Source organism: Euprymna scolopes, chromosome 41 (genome assembly GCF_053919585.1).
Source record: "Euprymna scolopes isolate OS-2025 chromosome 41, ASM5391958v1, whole genome shotgun sequence".
Lineage (NCBI taxonomy): Eukaryota > Metazoa > Mollusca > Cephalopoda > Sepiida > Sepiolidae > Euprymna > Euprymna scolopes.
Window position 1 is genome coordinate 62,792,385 of NC_136522.1, and position 26,811 is coordinate 62,819,195.

The window sequence follows — 26,811 nt, forward strand, 5'->3', positions numbered from 1 at the left end:
GCGTCAACTCTTCAGTTAGTCAGCAAAAGAGACAGATTGAGTCGTTACGACACTCCAGTTTGCCAGACGCTGACTTGATTAACTCCAGACAATATTTCCTAGGATCCAAATCCGGTCAAAAAAAAATCTTATAAAACGAAACAATTACAAGTACCCTCAATGAAAAACTGGACATTTGGTAATCATAAAGATTTTCTGACCTTCACTTTATGGCCTATGGTTTATCAGGTTTGTATTTTAACATGTAATTATCTGACTCCATAGAATAAATAAGACAGAAATTAAATTTTAAAAGTGAGAAAAGCAGCTTTATTTATTGATGGTGGAAAGTGTTCGTTTTAGTGGCGGAGAAGAATGTTCGTGGATGTGTGAGAGAAAGGTCAGCGTGGAGAGAAATTAACAAAAAGAGAATGTTCATTTGGTTTGTGCTTATTGGTTTAGGTGTGAATCAGGCAACGGTCAGTAAATGAAGGTGCTCGGCCCCCAACGTTCAGTTCACTAGTGTCTTCTTTCTTCTTTACATCTCTTAAGGTTTGGTGATAGAATCCGTCCGTACGTTCACTGACGTAGCGAGATGAACTCTCCTCTCGAATCCTCCTGCTGAAATTCTCTCTCTGGTTAGTAAAATCTTGGGCTTTTATAGTTTTCCGGGGACTCCCAGCGGTGATGGTGTAGAGGACTAGAGTATAAATACCCTAACTCGCTACAAAAGAAAAATAATGAAACAAATGGAATGAAGGAAACAAAGACTCAACTGCTGGATAGAATAAACGTGTTGTTTATTTACTGTTGAAAGAATGAATGTTTTAGATATATCACGTGTTCATGTCCACGCGGGTATAACCATCGTTTGTTGCGGGATTGATAGTATAGAAGGAAAAAGGAAATGTGTGTTCATCTCACGTTCGGGTCACTATCGTTTGTTCGAGCGTGGGAAGAGAAGTGAGTGATGTAGTGGAAAATGGGAATGATAGTCCAGCGTGTAGACAAAGAAAAGGATAGAGGGTTGACATCAGTTAAACTGTGCACCATGTTAGCCGTCAGCTACGCGGTGGTGTTCTCTGGCACAAGTAGTAGATAGAGAGAGAAAGAGTGAGAATGTCAATCCAGTTCATGGAGAGAGAAAGCGTATAAAGTGTACGTACTGTCTGTTGGCTTTTTGTCCCACATAGTAGCAAGTGGCGTGAGGCACGTGCATGCGCGTGCCTGCCGAAAAGGCACGCTGTCGGTCCATAGACCGTCCAGCTAGGAAGCTGGTCTGAAAAGGGCTGGAAACAGCTTGTCTCTTGCTTTTATAGTCATTTCCAGTGGTCTTTTGCGCATGTGTGGATTTCCTTTGGAAAGGGGAAGTGACGTTGTCCATGTGTGTGTACATGTGCGTACGTTTGCGTGTGTGCATATACACGTGAATGTGAGTGTATGTACGTGAACGTGAATATATGTACGTGTGTGGACGTGGGCGCGTATGTTTGGAATGGAAGTCGACGGCTTTTTAAAAGGCGCCAAAGCTTCCGATTGGTTTGCAATGTTTTTTTTTTTTTTTTTTTTTATTATTATTATTATTATAATAATTATTATTATTATTTTTATACCGGAAGCCTTGCGTTGAGCCAGTGCATACAAGACGTTTTATTATTATTATTATTATTATTATTATTCAGTCTCTGACCGTGGATGTGTCAGCATCCGGTTTGCAGCCAACTGTCATTAATCCCCACAACTTTGACCAAAGAAATATTGTTTATTAATTCTTAATAACACTTTCTTTTTTCTAAACGTAAACTAGACTGAACTCAGAACTTGCTTATCTCCCTTTGATCATTTGTAAATATGTTTGTTTTTACATGCAATAAATATTTTATTCTTCGTTAAACTTTGAGTTTTAGTTTTGTTTTTTTTTTTTTGTTTTTTGCATACGTTGTCTAACACATAACACACATACATACATCTGATTTATTTATATAGATTATGCAGGTCTGCATTACAACCCATAGAGGTACGAAAAAGTTGTCAAAAACACCCCAAATATATAACAAATAAATGCAAAGGCAAGACAAGTTACTTTTCTACCTACTCGAAAAAATGGCCGCCACGTTTCTTTACATCGTTGAAGTCTCGATAATCACTTCAAAAGAAGAAATAAAACAAAATGGTGGTAGAAACCCACCCCATAAATGTCACTGTAACATTCATTGGGTGGGTTTCTAGCAGCATTGTGTTTTATTTCGTGGTCTTTGTCGAGACTTCAAAGACATCGCGGCCATTGTTTTTTTCTTGTTCTCCGATAGCGCTCAATATTACTTGTTTTTGAACCGAATAAACATTTTACATTAAATAAAAACACTAAGAATTATTCACTTAGATAGAAAAGTAATTTATCTTGCTTTTGATAATATTTATTAGTTATATATATATATTTCTAAAGATTTATTTTCGCATTCGGATTACCTTTGAAAGAGTCTTCATGCAAGCTGCAATGTTATGCCTGGTTCGTTTTTATTTTTTTTTTTTTACATTTCCTACATTTTTTCACTCGTTTTTATAGGACACGTACATCTTTGCAATTTATGACTATAATACATTGCAGTTTCATTTAATGCTAAAACCAGCAAATTCTAGCATTGCTACAAATATAGTTTGCTGATTTCTTTCTGTCCTTTCATGAGAAGAATAGCAAGAATAACTCCACGGAATAAATTTTTTTTTTTTTTAAATTGTTTTTCTGGAGTATTCAGTCGAACAATAATTTGATTGTAAATTACAACTTACAGTTTTAATTTCTTTTCTGTTTATATATATATATATATATATATATATATATACATATTTTTTTTTTTTTTTTTTTATTACATTTTCACCCCAAACAAGGCAAATTGCCACTTTGGGGTAGGGGGCTACTATCAGGGGAAACAACTACTGGGGTACTATGTAGGGATTTGGGCAGCAAGGTGTCGGTTCACGTTACACTTGAACTTCTGCACGTTAAGAGTTTCGGTAAGGGGGAGCTAAACAAGAGGTTATGCGGAGAACTACTTCATTTAATCATATAAATTAATATACTAAAATATAATTTATCCGTAAATTTTCAGTATTTACTTCAACAGTGCTCAATACATAGGTAGAGCTAGGTCGTATGTTATAAAATATATATGGCAATTAAGTTACACAGAATATTCCGCATTTCTACTGTACACTCTTTAACCCTTATCCTTGAGTGGCCTCTTGGCCTTGATAATGTGGTGATGCCTATGTAAAAAAAAAAAAAATTTCATTCTTGTGGGAATTCGTCAGGCTTAATTGCCATATCTATTTTATAACTTTTTTATTTTTGTACCAATAATAGTGCATCCCCCCTGTTTGTATTTATTATTTATATTCTGGTTTTTATATTTGATTTTTTTGAATTTCGTATCCTTTATGATTCTTAGTTTCGTATATTTTGGGTTTGTACGAAACTCCCTTTAATTTGAAGAAAAGGGAAATGCTAGCTCCTTGATGACGTCATGAGCCCAGCGCGAATTTCGGCCACTTTTTGGTTCCAGCGACGTGGAGAGTGGACGTGTTTCATTGCCTGGCGCAGACAAGGAATTTTGATGAGCCTCCTTCAAAGAAGAAAACCCGGCAAGAATACCCGGACATGCGACAAGGCATACTTCTGAAAACTATCTACGTGGCTACGGTCTGCACGTATTTAGAAGGAGTGTAATTCTTTTTAAAAAATACCTTATTTTACATGACAAGGAATTTTGGAGCCTCCTTCAAAGAAGCAAACCCGGCAAGAATACCCCGGACATGCGACACGGCATATTTCTAAAAACTATCTGCGTGGCTACGATTTGCACGTAAATAGGAGAGAAATTTCTAAAAGGACTTTAAACAAGAAAAAAAAAAAAGTATGTGCCTAACAAGCTTTCAATTTGTGAGTACGCTCCTAAAATTTGTTACATATGAGAGTGTGATTAGGAACTACTATTTTGAATCATAATATTGTGTTCGTTCATGGATACGACATTTTGATATAAGAACCAGTGTTATTTTTATTTTTTTTCATTATATGTTACCTTGGCGCTCTTTGAATTTAATGCCCGCAAAGGGAAAAATTTGCAACTAATTTTATTGTAAATAAAATCTCTTCTTCGCTTTGAAAAAAGACCTTTATATTTTATTCTTTACCCCCCCCTTTTTATTTTCATGCTTTTATTTTTTTTAGGCTAGCTACTTTCGCGTCGAATTTATCCTCTTTCAGATAAATTACCGACATACTAGTAAAAGTACCCGTCGCTGACTGGGTTCAAAAACAACCTACAGAAAACGGACTCTCATTTATGAAAGTATGATAGGTTATGAAAAGGAAGGGTTGTAAAGAGGTAGCTTCGAATTTGGGGGTATCAAAACCGAAGCAAAATATGATGAAAGTAAAAATAAAATAGATAAACCCCATAATTTATTATACCACACCTGTTCACACAGAAACACTTATCACAATAATCTGTGGATCTATATAAAAAACTTTGTTAAACTTTGTGACATATTTCCATTCTATGGAGGTCAGGCGCAAACGAACACCCCCATAATTTTATTATACCATATTTCTTAAAACTGAAACATAATTATCAAAGTATACTTACGCAGATAGATATGAAAAGTCTTTATTAAAGTTTGTGCCTATTTCCATTCCATGGAGGCCAGGCACGAACGCAGACCCCACAATTGTATTATACCATCCCTATTTAAGTTAAAACATACTTATCAAAGTATTCTTATGTACATCTATATCAAAAACACTCGTAAACGTTTTTTTTTTTAATTTTTAAATTTTTTATTTCCATACTTTGTGGACCAGGCGCGTACGCATACCCCACAATTTTAATGAATCATCATTATGCCAGATCAAACATACCCATTCATGTGTCTCGATACATCTTCTATCATTATATGTGATCAGTTTTCTATAATAGTCAACCATATAGGAGCCTATTCGTGACCAGACGCACACACAGACGTTCAGCTTATCTATAAATATAAAAGCGAAAATGTATGTATGTATGTGTGTGTGTTCGCTTTTTCTGTGTGTCTACAAAAGGCTTCTTTCAGAGAAGCGGTCGATCGGTTCACAACCTTTTAAAACTTTTTATATCACATATAAATCGTAATATCTCACAGTTAACAACGAAGCTCGCCTGTCTATTTAATTTGCTCGATTTCGGGAAGATAAATATTCAATATTTGTCGCTCGCCGCATGTGGGTTAGTCTTTTTCTTATAACATCTTGGGGGGGGGGAAGCGTTCAGCAGTAAATGAATACTATCCCCGCAGTCAAACTTGACCTCATTAACTTATTAAAACGGGCACCTGCTAAATCCAAGTAATTAAATAAATTCAAACGTGTTTTCGTTAGCATCTCGCGGTGGGGCAAGGGTTAACGTCGCACTTTTTTTTTTTTTTTCACACTTTAATTTACAACTTTGCCTCAACGGTTCGGGTTTGATCCTCATACTTACTTTTTTTTAACCCCCCCCCACACACACCTCCAAACACCCGGGCAACGCCGAGTACCCCTCGCTAGTATATATATATATATATATATATATATATAGACAACTTTTTCATACATCTGTGGTTTGTAATACAAACCCTATTATACTTCCGATGTAATTGGCAGACGATGAAAGACCAATGTTGCTGATTTGGAAGTGAGCTGAGGGAGGAGGGAGTGCGTGAGGAATCGTTAAGGTAATTAGTGAGTATTTAGAGTTCCAGGGGTTTTGTTTTACTTCTCATTTGCGAAAAGTACCAAAGAAATATGGGTGGGGGTGGACGAAGAACAGATTAAGTGAAATTATCAGCCGCGCCCTTTTTTTTTTTAGGGGCTCTACCATCACCACCTTACTCAACTGTGATCTTTCCACTAATTTCTTTTGTTTGTCATTTAGATCAGGCTTTTCCAACCTTTTCCATCTCCTTTAGCCTTTGACAGCGTTTTGAAGAAAATGAAAAAAAAAAAGTGTCAATAACCTCGTCTTATGCAAACAAACATCGGCACTTGTGCCTTTTTACCATTTGTTTGTTTGCTTTTTTTTTATTTTATTTTTTTTACTGTTCCTATTTACTGCGAGGGCAGAGTTAAACACATGGTCAATTTTTAATGTGGGGAAAATCCAGCTCCCCAAAAAGGAGCACTCTGGATATGAACAAAAATTTAAACTGTCTTAGTCTAGAAGGATTTCTCCTCCATTGAGTGAGAACAGAAAAGGTGAAGTGTAGCATCAGAACAGATACTACACCTTGATCTTGTTATTTTCACTCCAAACAAGATACAGCGCCACGTTGAGACGTAAGGGGCTAATATTTGGCACCAAATTTACAGGGATACTATGTAGGAAGTTGAACAGCAAAATGTCTGTCCACATTACACTTTTCAGTACAGTCAAGAAAGCAGGAACCCGGGAGGGAATTCCAAAGTCTCGGACGGCCCTGCAGCGCTTGGCAACAAAATGTAGTATCTGTTCCGGCAGATACTGCAAGCTAAGACCATTGCCCTTGTGGCAATGAGTTTCTGGTCCATGCAGGGGCAACCCTATATACCAAGAGACCCTCACTATCAAGCTCCCATTCCCCACCTCTCGGGAACTGGTCCCCATTCCCCTTCTCCTCCCCCCTCTCCACATTAAAAAACGGCTTCATGCCTAATTTGCCCTCGTGGGGAAGCAAATAAATACAGGAATTCCAAGGGAAGAAACTATTAGAGTAGAAGGCTTTCCGGCATTTAGAAATCTCTACAGTGTAGGGGTGGGATTTTTCTGCTTGACAGGAAGTCAGGGATATCTACGTCAAGGGGTACCAGAACTTTGAGTTCATCAGATCGCAATTTATTAAAATAGTTGTAAAACAGGCACAAGTGTCGCATTTCGGTGATGGGACAGAGGTTGGAGTTTCGTTGCGAGTGCGGGACCTATTCTTTTAGGTCTGGATGACAATTTTTCGTTTTCATTTTTGCAGAATTCCGACCGAAACAAGGGGAGATAATTCAAGAAGTTTTTTTTTTCTTTCAATTCGTTTTTGAAAAAGAATAAGTCACACAGATTCCAATAATGATAGTTCAAAACTATTTTTAACTTTTAATAATTATTTGGATTTATGATGATAGTTTAATTTTGCAATAAACAAAATCTTCGCTTTCTTTTTTTAAGTCATACATTTTCGCATAATGACCATCTTAAAAATCTTTTTAATCAGTCAGAAATTTGGCTGTCAAGGAGTTAAAGTTCAACAATTTGACCTTTGAAAACTCTACCAAACTCCTCTGCCAATTTTCGGTCTAAACACTTGAAATTTTAGATATAGATTACTTGGACATGGATCAAACTTTTTAACTTGATTTGAGCCCAAAACAATAAATGTTAAGGAGTCAGAATTGGGGTCAAAGTTTTTTAAAAAATTGACCTGCGCTCTTTACCAAATTACTCAGCCAATTTTGGGTCTAAACATTTGAAATTTTACATAAAGTGTATTCAGACATAAGTTATGAACAGTACATAGGGCCCGAGCAAAGCCGGGCTGAATTGCTAGTATATATATATATATATAAAGTGATCTTGTCAGTGTCTATGTGAAAAGTTTCTACCAAACTCCTCTCTGAATAGTTCAATATTTGATGTATAGTTTTTTTTTTACATAGGAGTTATCACTCATCAAGGTCTGGAGGCCACTCGAAGATAAGGGTTAATGGGTCTACAGTAGCCAATGGGATAATGTCGTAGTAATCGTCAGTAGTGGAAATTTGGTAAATGGGATTACTTAAGAGGACAGTTCATCAAGAATTTGTTTACGTTGGACTTGAAGATGATTAAATAGTAGTCAGCTGGAAAGCAAGCAATCAGAAGAGAGTTCCACAGGGATGCAGTTCTAAGAAAGAAGCTTTGTTCATGGAATCTACATTTAGGTTTAGGCAAAAATAAAGAGTGGGGGAAATTATTGATAGTGGTTTCAGCTAGACGTGTTTTTCGTGAAAGTTTGGCGCGGGGGGTATCATAGATTGGAGCTCAGACGAGCACTTACCATGAATTACTGCTAAGGGGTCAAAATTGAAAACAAAACAGTTGATCTTGGCAGGGTAAGTCAAATAACACATTATGCCTGCTGTTTCTTTATGCATGTGCAAAATTAAACATTTATAGTTTAAAGTCGCTTAATTTTTAACCTTTTGTCTCTATATGTCCATAGCTCAGGCGGTAACAATGCTAAAATGATGATTAAGGCTGGAGCGGTAAATGTTCTGGTTTCGATTCCAGCAGACGGTACCCAAGTCATATTTTTTTTTATATATCTTTTAATATCATTACTAAATAGTAGATAATTATCAATAGAGGGTGGACGTTGTCAAGAGTGCCCTCCTCCTCTAAATTCCACAATTTTCACTTTTTTTTTTTTTACTTTTTTTTTTGTTAATATCATCGATTACAGATTTAAGTTTCAGATTAAAAAAAAAGAAAATTGAAAAAAAAAAAAAAAAAAAGTAAATTTACCTAACTTTTCACGTGGGGGTTCAGTTTTCAATTATAACGTTGTACTTATATTGAACACGAAATTTGTGACCACGATGATTAGATAGATACATACATACATAGACGAGAAAGAGAGAGAGGGGGTAGATACATTGATTAAGAGGGGAAGGAGGGAGTGAAGAAATCTTTCCTTTTTTAATCCCTATTCTAGCCCCTACCTTCCGGTCACATCAGGAGAGAGTTGCCATTTTTTATTTTTTTTTTTGGTCACAAATTTCGTGTTAAATTTAGTACAACACTATATAATTGAAAACTGAACGCCCACGTGAAAAGTTATTGAAAAAAAAATTTTTTTTTTTCAATTTTGTTTTTTATAATCTGAAACTTGAGTCTGTAATCGATGATATTAAAAGGAAAAAAGTTATTTAAAAAAAAGTGAAAATTGTGGAATTTAGAGGGGGGGGCACTCTCAACAACGTCCGCCCAATAAGAAATTTGCATGAATTAAAACATAATATCTATGCGTATTTTATGATCAGGCAGTGCTGGGCGGCAGCTAGTACATATCTATTTTAAAGAAACCAGCGAACAAACAAAACAATATTGTGAAAAAAAGGTACAAGTGAAAAAAAGGCACAAGTAAAAAGGCACAAGTGAAAAAGGCACAAGTAAAAAGCACAAGTGAAAAGGTACAAGTGAAAAAAAGGCACAAGTGAAAAGCACAAGTGAAAAGGTACAAGTGAAAAAAGGCACAAGTAAAAAGCACAAGTGAAAAGGTACAAGTGAAAAAAGGCACAAGTAAAAAGCACAAGTGAAAAGGTACAAGTGAAAAAAGGTACAAGTGAAAAAAAGGCACAAGTAAAAAGGCACAAGTAAAAAGCACAAGTGAAAAAAGGTACAAGTGAAAAAAAGGCACAAGTAAAAAGGCACAAGTGAAAAAAGGCACAAGTAAAAAAGCACAAGTGAAAAGGTACAAGTGAAAAAAGGTACAAGTAAAAAAGGCACAAGTGAAAAAGGCACAGGTAAAAAAGGCACAAGTAAAAAAGCACAGGTAAAAAAGGCACAAGTAAAAAAAGGCACAAGTAAAAAAGGCACAAGTGAAAAACGTAGAATTGTTACATTACATTGATGTAATTAAAAAAAAAAGATAACTTTACAAAAATCATGGAGCAGAAATGTCATATTCCAAAAATCATGGAAATTGATCAAGTAGTTTTATTATTAAAAAAGAAAATCATTTTTTCAAACGATTTAAAGCAATTAATGTGAAATCGGTAGCATTACAAGGCTGAACTAGCAAGTTTGATTTATTGTGGACTTTAAGCAACCACAGAAGTAGAAAAACGTCGAGGGGTACACGTTGATTCACGTCTGTGTTTTCAGACTCATAGTCTTAAAACAGCATCTGCAGCCAACGAGATGGTCGGCGTGTGTCATCGTTCGTTTGCGTACATGGACCGTGTTACGTTCCTGTCTCTTTATAAGAGGCTGATCCGTCCAAAGCCAAAATTGCCATATCAGTATGGTCGCCGCGATGTATGCGTAACATTGGAACGGCAGAAGTGGTGCAGAGGAAGGCTGCAAAATTCGTCTCAGATCTGTATCATTTTTTTTTTTTTTTACATAGGCATCACCACTTATCAAGGCCCAGAGGCCATTCGAGGATAATGGTTTAAGAGTGTACAGCAGTCAATTGGACAATATAGTAATCGTTAGCAGGGCTCTATGGACAAATTTATTTTTAGTTGACCTTTGACAACTAAATATTTTCGTTTACTAGCCAAATAGAAAAAATTACTAGCCAAACCCACATGATTTTTAGAATATGACATCTTCGTTCAGTGACGAGTATGTACATTATAAAGATTTTTCTGTGTGTGTGTGTGTGTTTTTTTTTTTTTAATAAGTGTAATTCTAAATATACAACAAATTTTATGTTGATACTTGAAGGTATAAACATTTTAATTTCTTCAGATACGTTTTTAAACAACCTTTCTTAAAAAAAGGTATATTGTTCTATTAAACTTTTATTGTTTAAATAATTTAACTTTGTTCGTTTTATTTAAAAAAAAAAAAAGTTAAAAAGATATTTTTCATTTAGTAGTGAGCTTTGGAAGAGTGTTAGTGAAAGAAATACAATCGCCAATAGATAAGCGTTTCATCATTTCTAGTCGCCACTTTGAAAAATCACTCACAAATGTGACTGTTTCACTCGCAATGTAGAGAGCCCTGGTTAGTAATGGAAATTCGGCAACTTTGTTCACGTAAGTGGAACGGCTCATCAAGAACTTGTTTATGTTGGACTTGAAGACAACGATATTGTAGTCAGCTGGAAAGCAGGAAAACGGAAGAGAGTTCCACAGGCGTGCAGTTCTAAGAAAGCAACTTTGTTCATGGAATCTACGTTTAGGTTTAGGCACAGATACAGAGTGGGGAAAATTATTGACAATGTTTTCAGCCAGGAGCAACTGGATCTTCTAACTCTGGTGTTCCGTCGGAGGAGAGGGGATGGCATCCAAGTTTTCAAATATCTGCATGGGGAACGCTTGGACTGTTCAAGATGATTCCTTTGAAAAAAGTTTGTAGGACCCATGGACATTTTTTTGTTGTTGTTTGTTTTTTTTACATAGGAATCACTACTTATCAAGGCCCGAAGGCTACTCGAGGATAAGAGTTATTGAGTGTACAGTAGTCAATGGGATAATACCAAAGTAATCGCTAGTAGCAGAAATTTAGTAAATTGGATTACTTAAGGGGACGGTTCATCAAGAATTTGTTTACGTTGGACTTGAAGACTACCAAATTATAGTCAGCTGGAAAACAGGCAAACGGAAGAGAGTTGCACAGGGCATTCCTTGTGTTTGGATAAGCAGCACCAATGGAAGCGGGCAGCTGGGTCTGTTCGAGCACACTTCTTCTCCCAACGTGTGATTGTAGGGGAATTTATACAAAGAACACCGGTTTATATAGACACCGGGAGAGTGATTTCCCTTTGTACAAGAAAAGACAAAGATGTTTCGGCCTTAACAGAAAATGTAAGGTTTTATCCCGGTGAGAACATTGTCCCACTATGAGACAAAGTAGGACTTTAACAACTTCTAAGTGAATACCCAATTATCGTTGTTCTGTATTTGAGATGTTATATGACTCATGTCTGTCAAGTTGTAATAAAATGTGTATTTATTTACTTGCGAACTATCTGCGTTTGTTAAGTATTTATGTTTGTAAGCATTTCTAGTTTCAGTGATTCAACCAACTATGAAACCACTAACGTTTACAACATCACTAAATAGGGTTTGTGGGTGATATGAGAAAAATAAATCTGTGTAGACATTAAAAAAATGTTTTTATCTTTAACGTTATTACACGAGGAGTCATTTCGAACAAAAAGTTAATTTGTAATAAGATGTGTATCGTAAATTATCTGCGTTTGTTAAGTATTTATGTTTGTAAGCATTTTTAGTTTCAGTGATTCAATCGACTATGAAACCACTAACGTTTACAGCATCACTAAATAGGGTTTGTGGGTGATATGAGAAAAATAAATCTGTGTAGACATTAAAAAAATGTTTTTATCTTTAACGTTATTACACGAGGAGTCATTTCGAACAAAAAGTTAATTTGTAATAAGATGTGTATCGTAAATTATCTGCGTTTGTAAAGTATTTATGTTTGTAAGCATTTTTAGTTTCAGTGATTCAACTAACTATGAAATCCCCAACGTTTACAACATTGGTGACTCTGACATGATCCGAACATGCAGTCTTATCTGCAGAGTAACTCAATACCTTCAAAGTCAGATTAGACGAACATTGGAGGAATCACCCACTTTATTTTGACTACAAATCTAGAGATGATGTGTATTGAGAGACTAATCTCGGGTGTATAGGCCTGTGTACCTTCTCACCATGTATTGTATTGTATTGTATTGTATAATAGACTTGTTACAGTTTTACTTAATGACCATATATCAACCATTATGTTGAAAAAAATCAAAGAGTAGCAACTCTGTACAGACGTGTTAATGTTTCATCAGTTGGTATTCTTCGGTTGCCGTTGGCATGATTCGTGAATCAAAATTTTGTTACAAAGTCCAGCTTAAATTTTTTTTTTTTTTTTTTTTTAAATCGTTCCAGTTGTGAAACGTTCATGAAGCAAGGTTTTACTGTATATAATATTATTTGTTGCTTTTGAATAAATTTTATTGTTTTAAACAAACTCGACATCATGTTTGGTTTAGTGTCCATTTTTACAAATGCCTTAAATGACGTAAAACCGTTATTTTCCATTTTGTCTTTGGACAAAACATCTACTTGATAAAGTCAGTCCAGTCTCTCGTTACTTGCCTTCCCACGAGGGCAGTTTTTAATGTGTGGAAAATGCTTCTCTCCCCAAAAAGGGGCATTTAAGATCTAAGAAAAAAAAAATTTAAACTGACTCACTATAGAAGGATTTTCTCTTTCATTGACCAATGACAGAAAATATGAAGTGTCGTACCAGAACAGATACTACACTTTGTTCTAGAAAATACGTTTTTTTCTTGGTCGGTCGTTTTATGTGTGTGTGTGTAACATTGGTTAATGTTGTACTAAAAAAATTGTATAAGGAAAATATTTTATCCGACTGAAACAATTTTCAAAATGTTATTTTAAGAATGTAAAAAATAAAGGGAATGAACTCTATTTCTCGAACGAGAGTTACTTCCCTTTTTTTGATCCACTACTGTTTTTTGTTAAAGACATCTATTATGTTTCTGAATTTTTGAGATGAGGTTTAATTATTTGGATTCTTCGTCTGGACTACTGTTTTCATCTTCAGTGTTGTTCTCACAACAATTCAGCCGATATAATCTCCGACTTTTTTTCAGGTATATCTTGTCGAACTCAGGGAAATCTTTCTGTCAAACTCAAGAATCTGCATGAAATTTAAAAATGGAACTCTTATTTAATCCACGCTCCCATTCCATCAGCCATGAACGATTAAAAATTTTAAATCCTAAGTAATTCGCAACTGTATCCTTAGTATCAGACCTTTACATTTTATAACATTCCTCCAAGTCTTTAACTGGTACTTGTACAGTTTAATCAAGACATTAAAAAATGAAAATATTAAAAAAAAAGTTATATTGTACGTACCTGTTATGGAATGAAGTTCTCTGGAAAAAGATTTCACTTAATTTGATCAAGTAGTTTTTTTTTTTTGTTTTGTTTTTTTTTAATGAGATTGAATTGTGCCATTTTGCTTATTTCGCACATGACAAGGTAGGGGATGCCTTTAAATGAAAAAGTGACTCACAAACGACAAAATGAAAAAGGGATTAAAAAAAAGGCCAAAGAAATTCTGTAAAATAAGTAAAAAAAAAACGAAAACATTTATCTAGATATTTTTTCTGTCCATGTTTCAAAATAATTTCGTCAAATTTTGACAAACTTTAAGCGGTGATGAAATTATCTCCCTTTGCACATGGCCCTCCTGGTGCGTGAAAAAAAAAAAAAAAAGAAAAAAAAAAAAATGGCGGTATATGATCCATCTGATTTAAATTTGATTTTCCTCTCTAAAACAAAAAAAGAAAAACGACTAGATCAAGTGAAATTTTTTTCTGGAGAACTTCAATCCATAACAAGTACATACAATATAACTTTTTTCGATATTTTCATTCTTATTTTAAATGAAAATAGGGGTATTTTTATTTAGACTATCTGCAATTGCTTATTAAAAAAGGTTTATAAAAAAATTGATTAAAAAAAAAACGCACCCACAAAAGTTAACCTGAAAGAAACCAGCGTAGACCAAAATCTGTCTCTTCCATGTTGGATTGATTCTGGAGTCCTTCAACCATAATTGATCCTATTTTTACTACAACATGGCGATTGACAACAACGAAAAACATAATAAAAAATAAATTTATCCAATAATCAGTTACAATGATCCAACAATCGATTTAAATCCTCACGTTAACGGATAACGTTAACGTGGAAGTGTACGTCTAATACTGGTCGAGGAGAAAAAAGTGTCCTTGAATTTGAGTTGACGGAAGATCAGCAATGATGGAGCGATGGAGTTTTCCCCAGGGAGGGTGAGGAAATTCCAGAATTATAACAATATGCGAAATCTGGAAACGCATTTGGAATTCTGATGAAGGTTTGTCAGGTCTTGAAGCAGCAGCAGTCTTCAAGTGGACCAAAGATAGAAGTAGACTTTCTGCCAGTATGGAAGGTATTCGATTAAAGGTCCTAGAAAGAAGAAAACATAAATAGATATAGATTAGAATTAAGATGACACAGGCAACGAGGAAAGAAAAAGGAAAAAAAAAATGCAACCTAATGAAGATGTATATTTTTTTTTTTAATTTGAAAATTTAAAAACAATCTGTGTTGTATAAACTTTTTTAATTTACAAAATCATACATATATATATATATACATACAGGGTGTCCACAAAATCTGGATACATAATCTAAAGGGTGTCCACAAAGTCTGGCTACATAATCTACAGGGTGTCCACAAAGTCTGACTACATTAAGTAGCCAGACACCCTGTATATATACACACAAAGAAATAGAGGATGAGAATTCAAGGATGAATAAAACTTTATTACATTAAGAAAAAAGAAAGAAAATCTCCTTAGGACATGGCATTTCGATGTCTAGTGCTTCTCATCAGAAGAGGCAAAAGGAGCCAGGCTTATAAATACAAAAAGCTAGCATATAGACGCTAACTTAGAAATGAAATGATGATATACTATATGTACATAGAAGCAGGAAGGATGGTGATAATAGAGACATAAAAAGATAGGATATATTAAAGGAAGGAATAGGGAAGAGACAGAGAAATATAGAAAAATGCATTAAAAGTAAAAAGTGAAAAAATAGTAAAAATAGAATAAAAATAACAAAATTATGTATTTCATATATATATATATATATATATATATATATATATATATATATATATAAGGTTGACAAGTTTTTGCAGTTTTTTACTTTTAAATTCAGATGCACATATCTCGGCTCAAACTAAAAAATATTGATTGAAATAAGCAGAATCAAGACACTTTTGCTAATGCAAAACAAGTGCATTTATGCCAGCGACGTAAAAAAATCTTGCATTCTGGTGGCGATGAAGTCGCTGAAGGCGTTTTTGATATTGCTTAGGCTTTTTAAGCATTTCTCATGCAGAAAGTTGTCGAGATGCTTAAAAATATGATAGTCGGTAGGTGAGAGGTCTGGAGAGTATGGCGGATGAGGCAGAGTTTTGTAGTCCAATTCGTTCAACTTCTAAAAAGCTAGTAACGTTTAAAAATTTTAGCAACGTGCAATTTGGAGAGGAGAATTGGGTTCTTTTCATGTTGACTAATGCTAAGTGTTGCTGTCGAAGTTCCTGATGCATTTCATCCATTTGTTGGCAGTACTTTTCTGCCGTAATGGTTTCACCTGCATTCAAAATACTAATGGAGGAGACCGGTTGCAGATCTTCTTTTGATGCAACCCTGGTTTCGGGAAGTGTTGTGGAGCTTCGTCACTGTCTAACTATTGAGCCGAGTGTCGCAAGTTGTTGTAAAGAACCCACTTTCACCGCAGTCACAACCCATTTGAGAAACAGGTCGTTCTTATTGCATAAAAGAAGGGAAGATGACACTTCATAACAGCGTTTCTTTTGGTTGCCGTTCAATTCGTGAGGTACCTATTTATCAAGTTTTTTGTCTTTCCAATCTCTTAAGTGGTTAAAAGTCATTGTATATGTTACGTCTAATTCAGAAGCAAGTTCTCGAACAATTGTGCATGGGTTGACTTTAACTAAGGCTCTTAATTGATCGTTGTCAACATCCGGCGGCCAACCACTATGCTAATCATCTCCAAGACTCGTCGTCACCACAAAATTTCTTGTGCTGTACGTTCAGTAGTGATTCCTGAGCCAAACGCTTTGTTAATAGCGCGAGCTGTTTCAGCAGCTTTTTGGCCTAGCTTGAATTGAAATAAGAAAATTGTGCGAATTTGCTTTTCCATCTTGTATTCAATATTCTGGTGTTTTGCTTTGTTGGTTTTGTTTTACGGCATATCAACCCTTTTCAGGTTATTTAATTGAATCCAGTGATTTGGAAGAAAAGTTTTTTTAGTAGAGTATATTTGTTTTTTTGAGACCCTAACAGGTACTACCACTCCGGGTCAGAGTGGACCTGGGAGCAATGGCAATTAAAGGGTGGCTCCATACTCTCCAAAGCCCACAAGCTGGGGCCTCACCATCGGATATAGTTTCAGGTCATCTCCAGGACCTCAGTATTCTGAACGGACATAATGGATTTAAAACGATTGTAACTTAAACGATTAGATAGAGAAAAAAGTGCTGTTTAAAATGATACATAAAGTAAAGATATTATAGCAAAAATGTATTTGGAAATGCATCATTTGAAATTAAAATTAAAAATTCCGCCAGAACTTTCTTCTCAACTGAATATGTTTTCTGTTTCAGTTATAGCTGATGACACCCAAGTTTTTTTTTTGTTTTTGCTTTTGATATCACCATTATATATTAAGTACAATGAAATAATACATAGAGAATTGTCTTTGTAATAATAAATATATAATTTGCATGTATTAAAATATCATATTTAAGTGTATTTTACGACTGGACAATGCTGGGCAGCCTGCTAGTATATATATAATATATATATATATATATATATATATATATATATATATATATATATACTAGCATGGGTGCTCAGCATTGCCCAGGTGTTTAGAGGTGCATGCTGAGCAAAAAAAAAAAAAAGGTCAATTTTTTTAACTTTGACCCCTATTATATTATGATCTCTTAACATTTATTGTTTTGGGCTCAAACCAAGTTATTAAGTTAGATCCATGTCCAAGGAACCTATATCTAAAATTTCAAGTGTTTAGACCCCAAATTGTCAGAGAAATTTGATAGAGTCCTCAAAGGTCAAATCATTGAACTTTGACCCCCTTAACAGCCAAATCTCTGACGGAAAACCAATCACATAGATTTTCCCAAATCTCGGTACCCTGTATATCAAATTTCGAGTCTGTAGACTAAAAATTGACAGAGTTATTGAGTAGGGAAATGTACACAGACAGACAGACAGACACACACACGTTCACTTTTATATATATATGCTTCAGTATTTACTTCAACTGTGCTCAATAGATGATTTGGTCTGGGTATTTGATTTTATGGCATATCAACCCTTTTTAAGTTATTTAATGCTGAATCCAATTATTTTGGAAAAATATTTTTATGCTTCAAATATTTCGAGTTCTTTATATCTTCAAATATTTGTTAATGGTGTTTGGTTTGGTTGTTGTGTAGAGAATTGGTTTTGGTTTTTGATTTTGCAGTGGTGATTGAGTTTTACAAAAGAAGATAAAAAATAAAACACGATCCACATTTGGTGCATTTCAGGTCAGGAAGTTGGTATCTTCGGCCTGATCTGGTGGCACCAGTCAAGGCTAAAGAGTACTTCACGAGCATAAGTAGTTTAGTAATAAAAGGAAATACTTACTTAAGAAATGTCCCATTCCAGGAACTTGATCGGATAACAGTTTCAAAAGAAATACTATTTTGGCCCTGAGAATAAAACAACAAAAAGTCACGATAAAAAATTAAAAAAAAAAAATCATTAAAAGTACACGGTAGAACGATTACATTGTCGCTCTAAAAAAAAAAAAAAAAACCAACACTACAGCTTTATTTTAAAACTTCAAAAAAAAAAATTAATTCAGGTAACTTGATTATGTAATAGATCTGACATCTATTCAATGTAGCTGCCTTCGGCCTCAATCACCGCCTTGATATGGGTTCAGAACTGAGAGCATGCCTTTTCCACAAGTGCTGGCAGAAGCTTGGCGGATGGCGGCGATCAGGCTGACTTTGGTGTTGTGGGAGGTCATGTTGGTGATGTTCTCAAAATAAAGTACTCCAGCGTGTTCAGGTCAGAGGGAGGGGGCAGTTAAAGAAGGGTAAAAAAATCGCAGCACTCTTTCTGAAACCAAGCCTTGGTTTCTTTGGACTTGTGGGCCGGTGCCGAGTCCTGCTACTACACCCAGGGTCTGCCAGCGCTCACCTGATTGCACCAGGGGACCACCACACTCTTCAGCATATCCTGGTACACTTTGGTGTGGACTTTCAAGCCGACTTCGAAGATGTGAGGTGGCATGATGTGGCCTTCACTTGAAACCACACCAAAATCGTTGCTGGAAATTTCCAACATGATTTCGCAATCAGTGTTGTGGTCCAATTTTTTTTTTTTTTTTTTTTTGCATTTAAACAGGGTTGTTTTGTAATTTCGGCAGATAATTGTATTAAAACAAAAAACAATTTCCTTATTTTAATTTTTTTTTTTTTTTATCAGAGGTTTAAATCAACTGAGGGTTAAATTTTTTATTTAAAAAAAAAAAAAAAATTCCAATCCAATTACGATTCTTTAAATAAAACAAAAAAAATCTATATCATTTACATTTTTTAACATTTTTTTTTTCTTTTATATTTAAACAGGGTAAAAGATTTTCAAACTTTGTTTATTCTGCATTTTTTTTTATCAACAGTTAATTAAATTAAAACAAAACATTTTCCTTATTTCACATTTTTCTGACATCGTAACTGCTATTTTTTTTTTCTTTTAATAAATATGACGTTATAAAAAAAAAAAAAAAAATCTTACTCTCTTTCATAATGTCATATAGCTGTTAATATATTTCAAAAGATATGATGTAATTCATTATTTTTTAAACAAATATGTCCGTTATTATACTCTCTTTCACAATGCTATGCCCCCCCCCCCTTTAGAATTTCTAACGACTTTTTTTCCTTTCTGAAATAGAACATTTCATTATATCAAAAATATGTTTTTCAAATATTTGTATTTTGTTTTCTTGATTTTCATTTATCCAGAGGTAGTCTCGCAATAAAGATGAAACGTTGATGAACACATAACTTGGTTTGTTTCTTTTCTATCTCTCTCTCTCTCTATATATATATATATATTAATAAAAAAGGTGAATCTAGCATAGCTTATTCCACCATTATATTTCTTAATTTGCTTCAGTTTGTGTGAATCTGTTACATCTCTGTATTTATTGCCTTCCATAAATTACTTTTACATACACACTAAACAATGTTTCAAGCAAACTACATTAACGTCTTATAAACCAATATTACACTGCACACCTCTCTAAAATCTGACCCCTAATTCTTAGCAGCCCCTTATATCTCGGTGGTCGATGTGCATTGTTTGGGTTTAAAGTTAGAAAAGGTCATTTAATTCTTGAAAGTTGCCAAAAAGTACATTCTGCAGAAAGCATTATGCAACAAATATAGGACTGCTTCTCTAGGAATGTTTTTTTTTTTTTTTGTTTTTTTTTACAAAAAAATGTTTGTTAGAAATAAGAACGGAATAGGGTACTTATGTGGAATATAGACTGCGTTATCATGGGAATATCAGCGCAGGTTACACAATCCGCTGAAAGGTAGCGAAACGCTTAGCCGGCAAAAATCGCTGCAGCTGATGGTCTTTTTGCATATTAAATTTCTTTTACAGTATCTTTTATTAAATTGTTAGATGAAAGTATCAAAACAGTTAAAATTCTTACCCCCCCCCCATATTAAGAATGGCTTCCTAAATAATAATTATTTCAACACAGTTCGTAAATTGCACAAGTACCTTTTTTCATTGAAATTATCATAGCATTTTAAACATTGGCCATCAATTTCGGTTTAAACAAAGAAAAAAAATCAAAGTTTGGTTCGGCAATTTCCAGCAGTTTACATAAACTGTCCAGCAGTGTTGATAATAACACAGTCCGTATTCTGTGTAAGTAACCAAATTTGTTCTTCATTTCGGGTTAATTAAAGTAAAAAAAAAAAAAATTATTGAAATCAAAAAGCTAATAGAGTAAATTAAAAGTAAATTTAAAAAAATAAAATTTCAATTTAAAAAAATAAAATTTCAATTTAAAAAAATAAAATTTCAATTTTAAAAAATTTTTTAAATAAAATTTCAATTTAAAAAAATAAAATTTCAATTTAAAAAAATAAAATTTCAATTTAAAAAAATAAAATTTCAATTTTAAAAAATTTTAAAAATAAAATTTCAATTTAAAAAAATAAAATTTCAATTTAAAAAAATAAAATTTCAATTTTAAAAAATTAAAAAAATAAAATTTCAATTTAAAAAAATTAAATTTTAGAAGAAAGCAATAAAGTAACGAAAACACTTACTGTGAGAAACGGTCATAGAATGGCGACCTGAGTAAATAATAGAGCAACGTAAACGTCCGACGTCGAAGTTCTGTCCTTTCGTTTGGGTTTAATTCCACAGGGTCACCCATTAAACAGAGACTGATCATAAAAAAGAAAGAAAATTTCTTAAGTGCTTCTCCATGGTTACAATCATGTGAAATATTGGTGGGGTAGACAAAAAAAAAAAAAAAAAAAAAAAAAAAAAAAACTTACCTCGTAACATCCATAATGCACGAAAGTAACCAGGGTTTCCAGGATTTTTGTCCTTTCAACGATAAATACATAACTAAGCAAAAAAGTCAAGGATTATTTTGTACAGGAACAAGTCTAACAACTTCTTTTTATCTACTAGCAGAGCAATCAGGCATTGCCTGGGTGTTACCTAAACATTAATTTACTTGTCTGTATATCTAGTGTCACAAAAAATACATCATCATCAAAAACATTAATTAATGAGAAACAAATTACCTCCCTTTATAGTCGCTCTTTATCAGTTCAAAATCATTAAAACCCATTTCCTGATGATGATATTCTCAAAATATCAAAGACTTCCACCATCATTATTTCAAACAGTAAGTCTATATTTACTGATTTTAATACTTTTGCAGAATTTGAACCAGACGTAACTAACTGGCCACTCAGCTTTGCTCGCAACAGGATGTCAACCGCCGGTTTTCGCCGGTTATCAAAGTGTAACAACGGCTATTCAAGGAAATTACTGACGAAAACGTGTATAATAAAATCACCAGAATAAAAAAAAATAATTAAAAATATAACAAAAAATTAAAAAGAAACATTTTTTTTTTTAGTCTTGTAACAAATTTTTTTTAAATGAAAAAATGAACAAGTTGTATTTTGTTTTCAACCAATTGAACAAAATTAATAAGAAAACCAATTTCTTTTAATTTTCATATTTTTTTAACAAAGGTTTTAGAAAAGAACTTAGTTTTTCAAGTATTATATTTATATATATTTTTCATTCTTTTCTTTAAATTTGTAAAGTAAACTTTAAAAAACATTTTTTTTCTTTTCGTGAACCCTTTTTTTGTACCTGTTGAGCTGGTCAAGAGTTTTTAAGAATTAGATTAAATTAAGACAGCCGGGATAATCCCTTAAGATTAGATAGACTTTTCTACGGTCGCATCAGATAATGTTAAAATGGCATGAAAAGTGACAGAGGATGTGAGAAACTTCACCATCCGAGTAACTTTCCAATATATGGTTTAAGATGGAGATAAAAGGATCGTTACCAAATTTCTGTCTCCACATAAACTCAAAAAGATAACTGTCGAGAAGCTCCTGGCATTTGCAACTGACTGTTCATTCAAGATGGAAATATTCATCTGGTATAAAGTTGTTAGGAATGGCCGTTTGAGGGTGCGTTGTTTACTTAATTTAATTAATTTTTTTTTTCAATACTTTTCCTCAAGGATCGTCTGCTCATTTTCCGTGCATTGATCAGCGTCTTACGTCAGATTAATTTATTGATATTTTTTCCCCAATATTTTCCCCAAAGATCGTCTGCTCCTTTGCCGCGCATTGATTGGTTGATCAGTATCTTACATCAGATCACAGTCAAAGCCGAGCACGACGTCATGTTCCGCACAAAACCAAGCAGACGATTAGTTACGTTTGTTTCAAATTCTGCATAAGTAATAATAAGTACCCTTATTTGTATTTGTGATTGTTTTGGAAAATAAATGGATAAATAAATAAATAAATAGATAAATAAATAAATAAATAAATAGATAAATAAATAAATAAATAAATAGATAAATAAATAAATAGATAAATAAATAAATAAATAAATAGATAAATAAATAAATAAATAAATAGATAAATAAATAGATCAATAAATAAATAGATAAATAGATAAATAAATAAATAGATAAATAAATAAATAGATAAATAAATAAATAAATAGATAAATAAATAAATAGATAAATAAATAGATAAATAAATAGATAAATAAATAAATAGATAAATAAATAGATAAATAAATAGATAAATAAATAAATAGATAAATAAATAAATAGATAAATAAATAGATAAATAAATAAATAGATAAATAAATAAATAGATAAATAAATAAATAAATAGATAAATAAATAGATAAATAAATAAATAGATAGATAAATAAATAGATAAATAAATAAATAAATAAATAGATGAATAAATAGATAAATAAATAAATAGATAGATAAATAAATAGATAAATAAATAAATAGATAAATAAATAAATAGATAGATAAATAAATAAATAAATAGATAAATAAATAAATAGATAGATAAATAAATAAATAAATAGATAAATAAATAAATAGATAAATAAATAAATAGATAAATAAATAAATAAATAGATGAATAAATAAATAAATAGATGAATAAATAAATAAATAAATAGATAAATAAATAAATAAATAGATAAATAAATAAATAAATAGATAAATAAATAAATAAATAGATAAATAAATAAATAGATAAATAAATAAATAGATAAATAAATAAATAGATAAATAAATAAATAAATAGATAAATAAATAAATAGATAAATAAATAGATAAATAGATAAATAAATAAATAAATAGATAGATAAATAAATAAATAGATAAATAAATAAATAGATAAATAAATAAATAAATAGATAGATAAATAAATAAATAGATAAATAAATAAATAGATAAATAAATAAATAGATAAATAAATAGATAAATAAATAAATAGATAAATAAATAAATAGATAAATAAATAAATAAATAAATAGATAAATAAATAAATAAATAAATAAATAGATAAATAAATAAATAGATAAATAAATTAATAGATAAATAAATAGATAAATAAATAAATAGATAAATAAATAAATAGATAAATAAATAAATAAATAGATAAATAAATAGATAAATAAATAAATAGATAAATAAATAAATAGATAAATAAATAAATAAATAGATAAATAAATAAATAAATGCGCAGATAAAAAAAAAACAAGATCTTCTTCATCTTATTATTCATCACACTACTGTTCTCATCTTGAATGTGATTTTCACGTTTCAATCGATGTAACCTCCTACCTTCTTCAGGTGCATTTTGTTGAACACGGGAAATGTTTCTATCGAACTTGGTAATTTGAACGGAATTTCGAGTGGAACCCTTTATTTACTTCATGCAAGCACCCATGGTGCAGTGGTTAGAGTACTTGGAAAAATCAATTGTAAAAAGTGATATTCTTCTAAAGGTTGAAGGTTCAATCCTCAGTGTGGGCGACCAAAAAAAAAAATACAATTGCGAATTACTTAGGACCTCTATCCATTCATGGCTGATGGAACAAGAGTATGCTACCCCCGTGAAGTAAATAAATTCCGTTCAAATTCCAAAGTTCAACAGCAACATTCCCGAGTCTGACAAGATACACTTGAAGAAGGTCGGAGGTTACATCAACCAAAGCGTTGTAAAAAAATCACACTCAAGATGAGAACAGTAGTTAAAAAAATAATACGAATAACCAATCCTCATCTCAAAAATTCAGAAACGTCAAGACCTTCGTTCATTTTTGTTCACGTATCACTTCAACACCTATGGCCTTTTTATATCTTTCCATAAAGAACATTAATTTTCCTCTCTCCAATTAATCAGTTTAACATTAACAGACAACATGAACTGGAGCAAACACATTGAGGACATCGCAACTGCCGGTTCGCTGCATTGCAATAGCCTTCTTTCACTTATACATATTTATTTACCAGCAATGCTTTAAGCGAACTACCTTTCCCTTTTAATCATTATATATAGGTGTATAAGACTTTTAGCAAGGTAGAACACCGGGATGTTGAAGTGACATGACGCATCAACAAAAACAAATGAATAAAGGTGATATTTAGATTATAAATCTTTGTATATGTATTTATTTTTTTAAAAATTATTCACATATATAAATAAATATGGACTTGCTGTTCGATATTACCAGAATGGCAAAATACCTTTGAAAGCAAACCACTATAAAAACAGAACAAAGAATACAAAATTAGGTTAACTACTAAGCAGAAAATAACAGGAGAGCAGTGAATTTATGAAAATCTTTTTTTTTTTTTTTTTTTTACATAGTTATTACAACTTATCAAGGCCAAGAGGCCACTCGAGGATAAGGGTTAAAAAGAGCGTACAGTAGAAATTGGACTATATAGTAACCGTTAGTAATGGAGATTCGGTAACTTTGTTAGCTTATATGGAACGGCTCATCAAAAACTTGTTTACGTTAGACTTGAAGACAACCATATTATAGTCAGCCGGAAAGTAGAAAAACGGAAGACAATTCCACAGGCATGCAGTTCTAAGAAAGAAGCTTTGATCATGGAATCTATGTTTAGGTTTAGGCACAGATAAAGAGTGGGGAGAATTATTGATAGTGTTTTCAGCTAGTCGAGTGTTTCTTGTGAAAGTTTGGCGCAGGGGGGACCATAGATTGAAGCTCAGTCGAACACTTTCCATGAAAATAACGATAAAGCAGAGACAAACTCACAACATCTCTTCTGTGAGATAGAGGTTGCAGCGAAGAGAAAAGGACATCTCCCACCAAGCCACAAAGTCTATTTTGAACCCTATCAAGGCAGGACAAATCTTTCCTAGCAGCTCCTGCCCATATGTGGCAACAGTATTCCATCCTTGGACGTATCTGGCTCTTATATAGGTAGAGAATTGCATCAGCAGTGAGATATCTACTGGATCGATAGAAGGATCCGACCATTTTTCCAGCGGCCTTGGCAACAGATTTTATGTATATGTTCCATTTAAGATCAGGAGTAAAGGTCAAGCCCAGAAGCTTGTCAAAACATGAGGCCTCCTCAAGACGAGAGCCATTGATTTCAATTGATGCCAGATGGGGATCAGAGCGTTGATGATGTAAAGATAAAAGCTTGGTTTTAGATGCATTAAAAGTAACAAGCCACCTCTTTCCCCATTGTATCACATGCTCAAGATCAGAGGAGAGAGAATCAGAGAGAACTTGGTCGTTTACGGTCTTAGATGTGCTACCATAGATAGTAGTGTCATCAGCATAGATGTCTATGAATGATGTAAGGATGTGATTTGGAAGATCATTAATATAGATCAGGAAGAGAGTAGGGCCCAGGATGGACCCCTGAGGGAATCCAGCATTAATACTGAGAGCTTCTGATTTCTGCCCATCAACCACTACTTTTATGAACCTATCAGAGAGAAATGATTTAATAATTGAGAAGACATTTCCAGCTATATCATAGCTGGAGATCTTGTGAAGTAAACCTTTATGCCATACTCTATCAAAGGCCTTTGATATGTCAAGAACAATTGCCCTAGAAAGGTAGCCTCTGTCGAGAGATATGAAATATAACTGTAAGCACATCTGCTGTAGCTCTAGCAGAACGGAAACCATATTGTGTGTCACTAAGAAGGTTATTTTTGCTAAGATGGTTGATTACTTCTCTATTTAACACAGATACCAGCAACTTACTCATCACACACAGGAGATTTATTGGCCTGTACTGTGAGGGAGATGTCCGATCACCTGAATTCATAAATACGGGGCATACTGATGAGATTTTCCAGGGTGATGGGAAGCTTCTTTGTTTTTGTTAATTTAAATATTCATCTATATATTAATATGATACCGTGTGTTATTTTCTGTGTCACGCTTACATCCGGGTTGTTTAATTGTTATGTACTTCAATTTCTTGTCATAAATAATTTTACCAAGAATTCTTCATAAGTTTTGGTTTCAGTTTCGATTATAGCTGATTGCACTTAAGTCATCTACTTTTTTTTTATAAATAATTTTATCAAGAATTCTTTATAAGTTTTGGTTGCGGCTGAAAGAACTCAAGTTATATAATATATTTTTCATAAGTTTTTATTTCGGTTTCAATTCAAGCTAATGCACCCAAGTCATATGGATATATTTTTTTTATTTTTTAAATCGCAACTTTATAATATATAAAAATCGATAGAATATTAACTCTATAATAAAATATACAAAATCTGCAAGAATTAAAATATCATATTTAAGCGTACTTTACGAC

At 32.8% G+C, this 26,811-nt stretch overlaps 1 protein-coding gene across 1 annotated transcript in view; it reads right to left on the minus strand.

Annotated features, from left to right (window-relative positions):
* Positions 1 to 14,393: 14,393 nt before the first annotated feature.
* LOC145266551 (peroxisomal membrane protein PEX16-like) overlaps positions 14,394 to 26,811 on the minus strand; it is a 33,700-nt gene continuing 21,282 nt past the window's right edge. The window contains exons 7-10 of the mRNA XM_080122333.1: positions 20,972 to 21,044; positions 20,738 to 20,857; positions 18,024 to 18,088; positions 14,394 to 14,737 (exon numbers count right to left, since the gene is read on the minus strand). Of these exons, the coding sequence (XP_079978459.1) occupies positions 14,676 to 14,737; positions 18,024 to 18,088; positions 20,738 to 20,857; positions 20,972 to 21,044 (320 nt within the window). The 3' untranslated portion in view covers positions 14,394 to 14,675. The remainder of the gene's footprint in view (positions 14,738 to 18,023; positions 18,089 to 20,737; positions 20,858 to 20,971; positions 21,045 to 26,811) is intronic.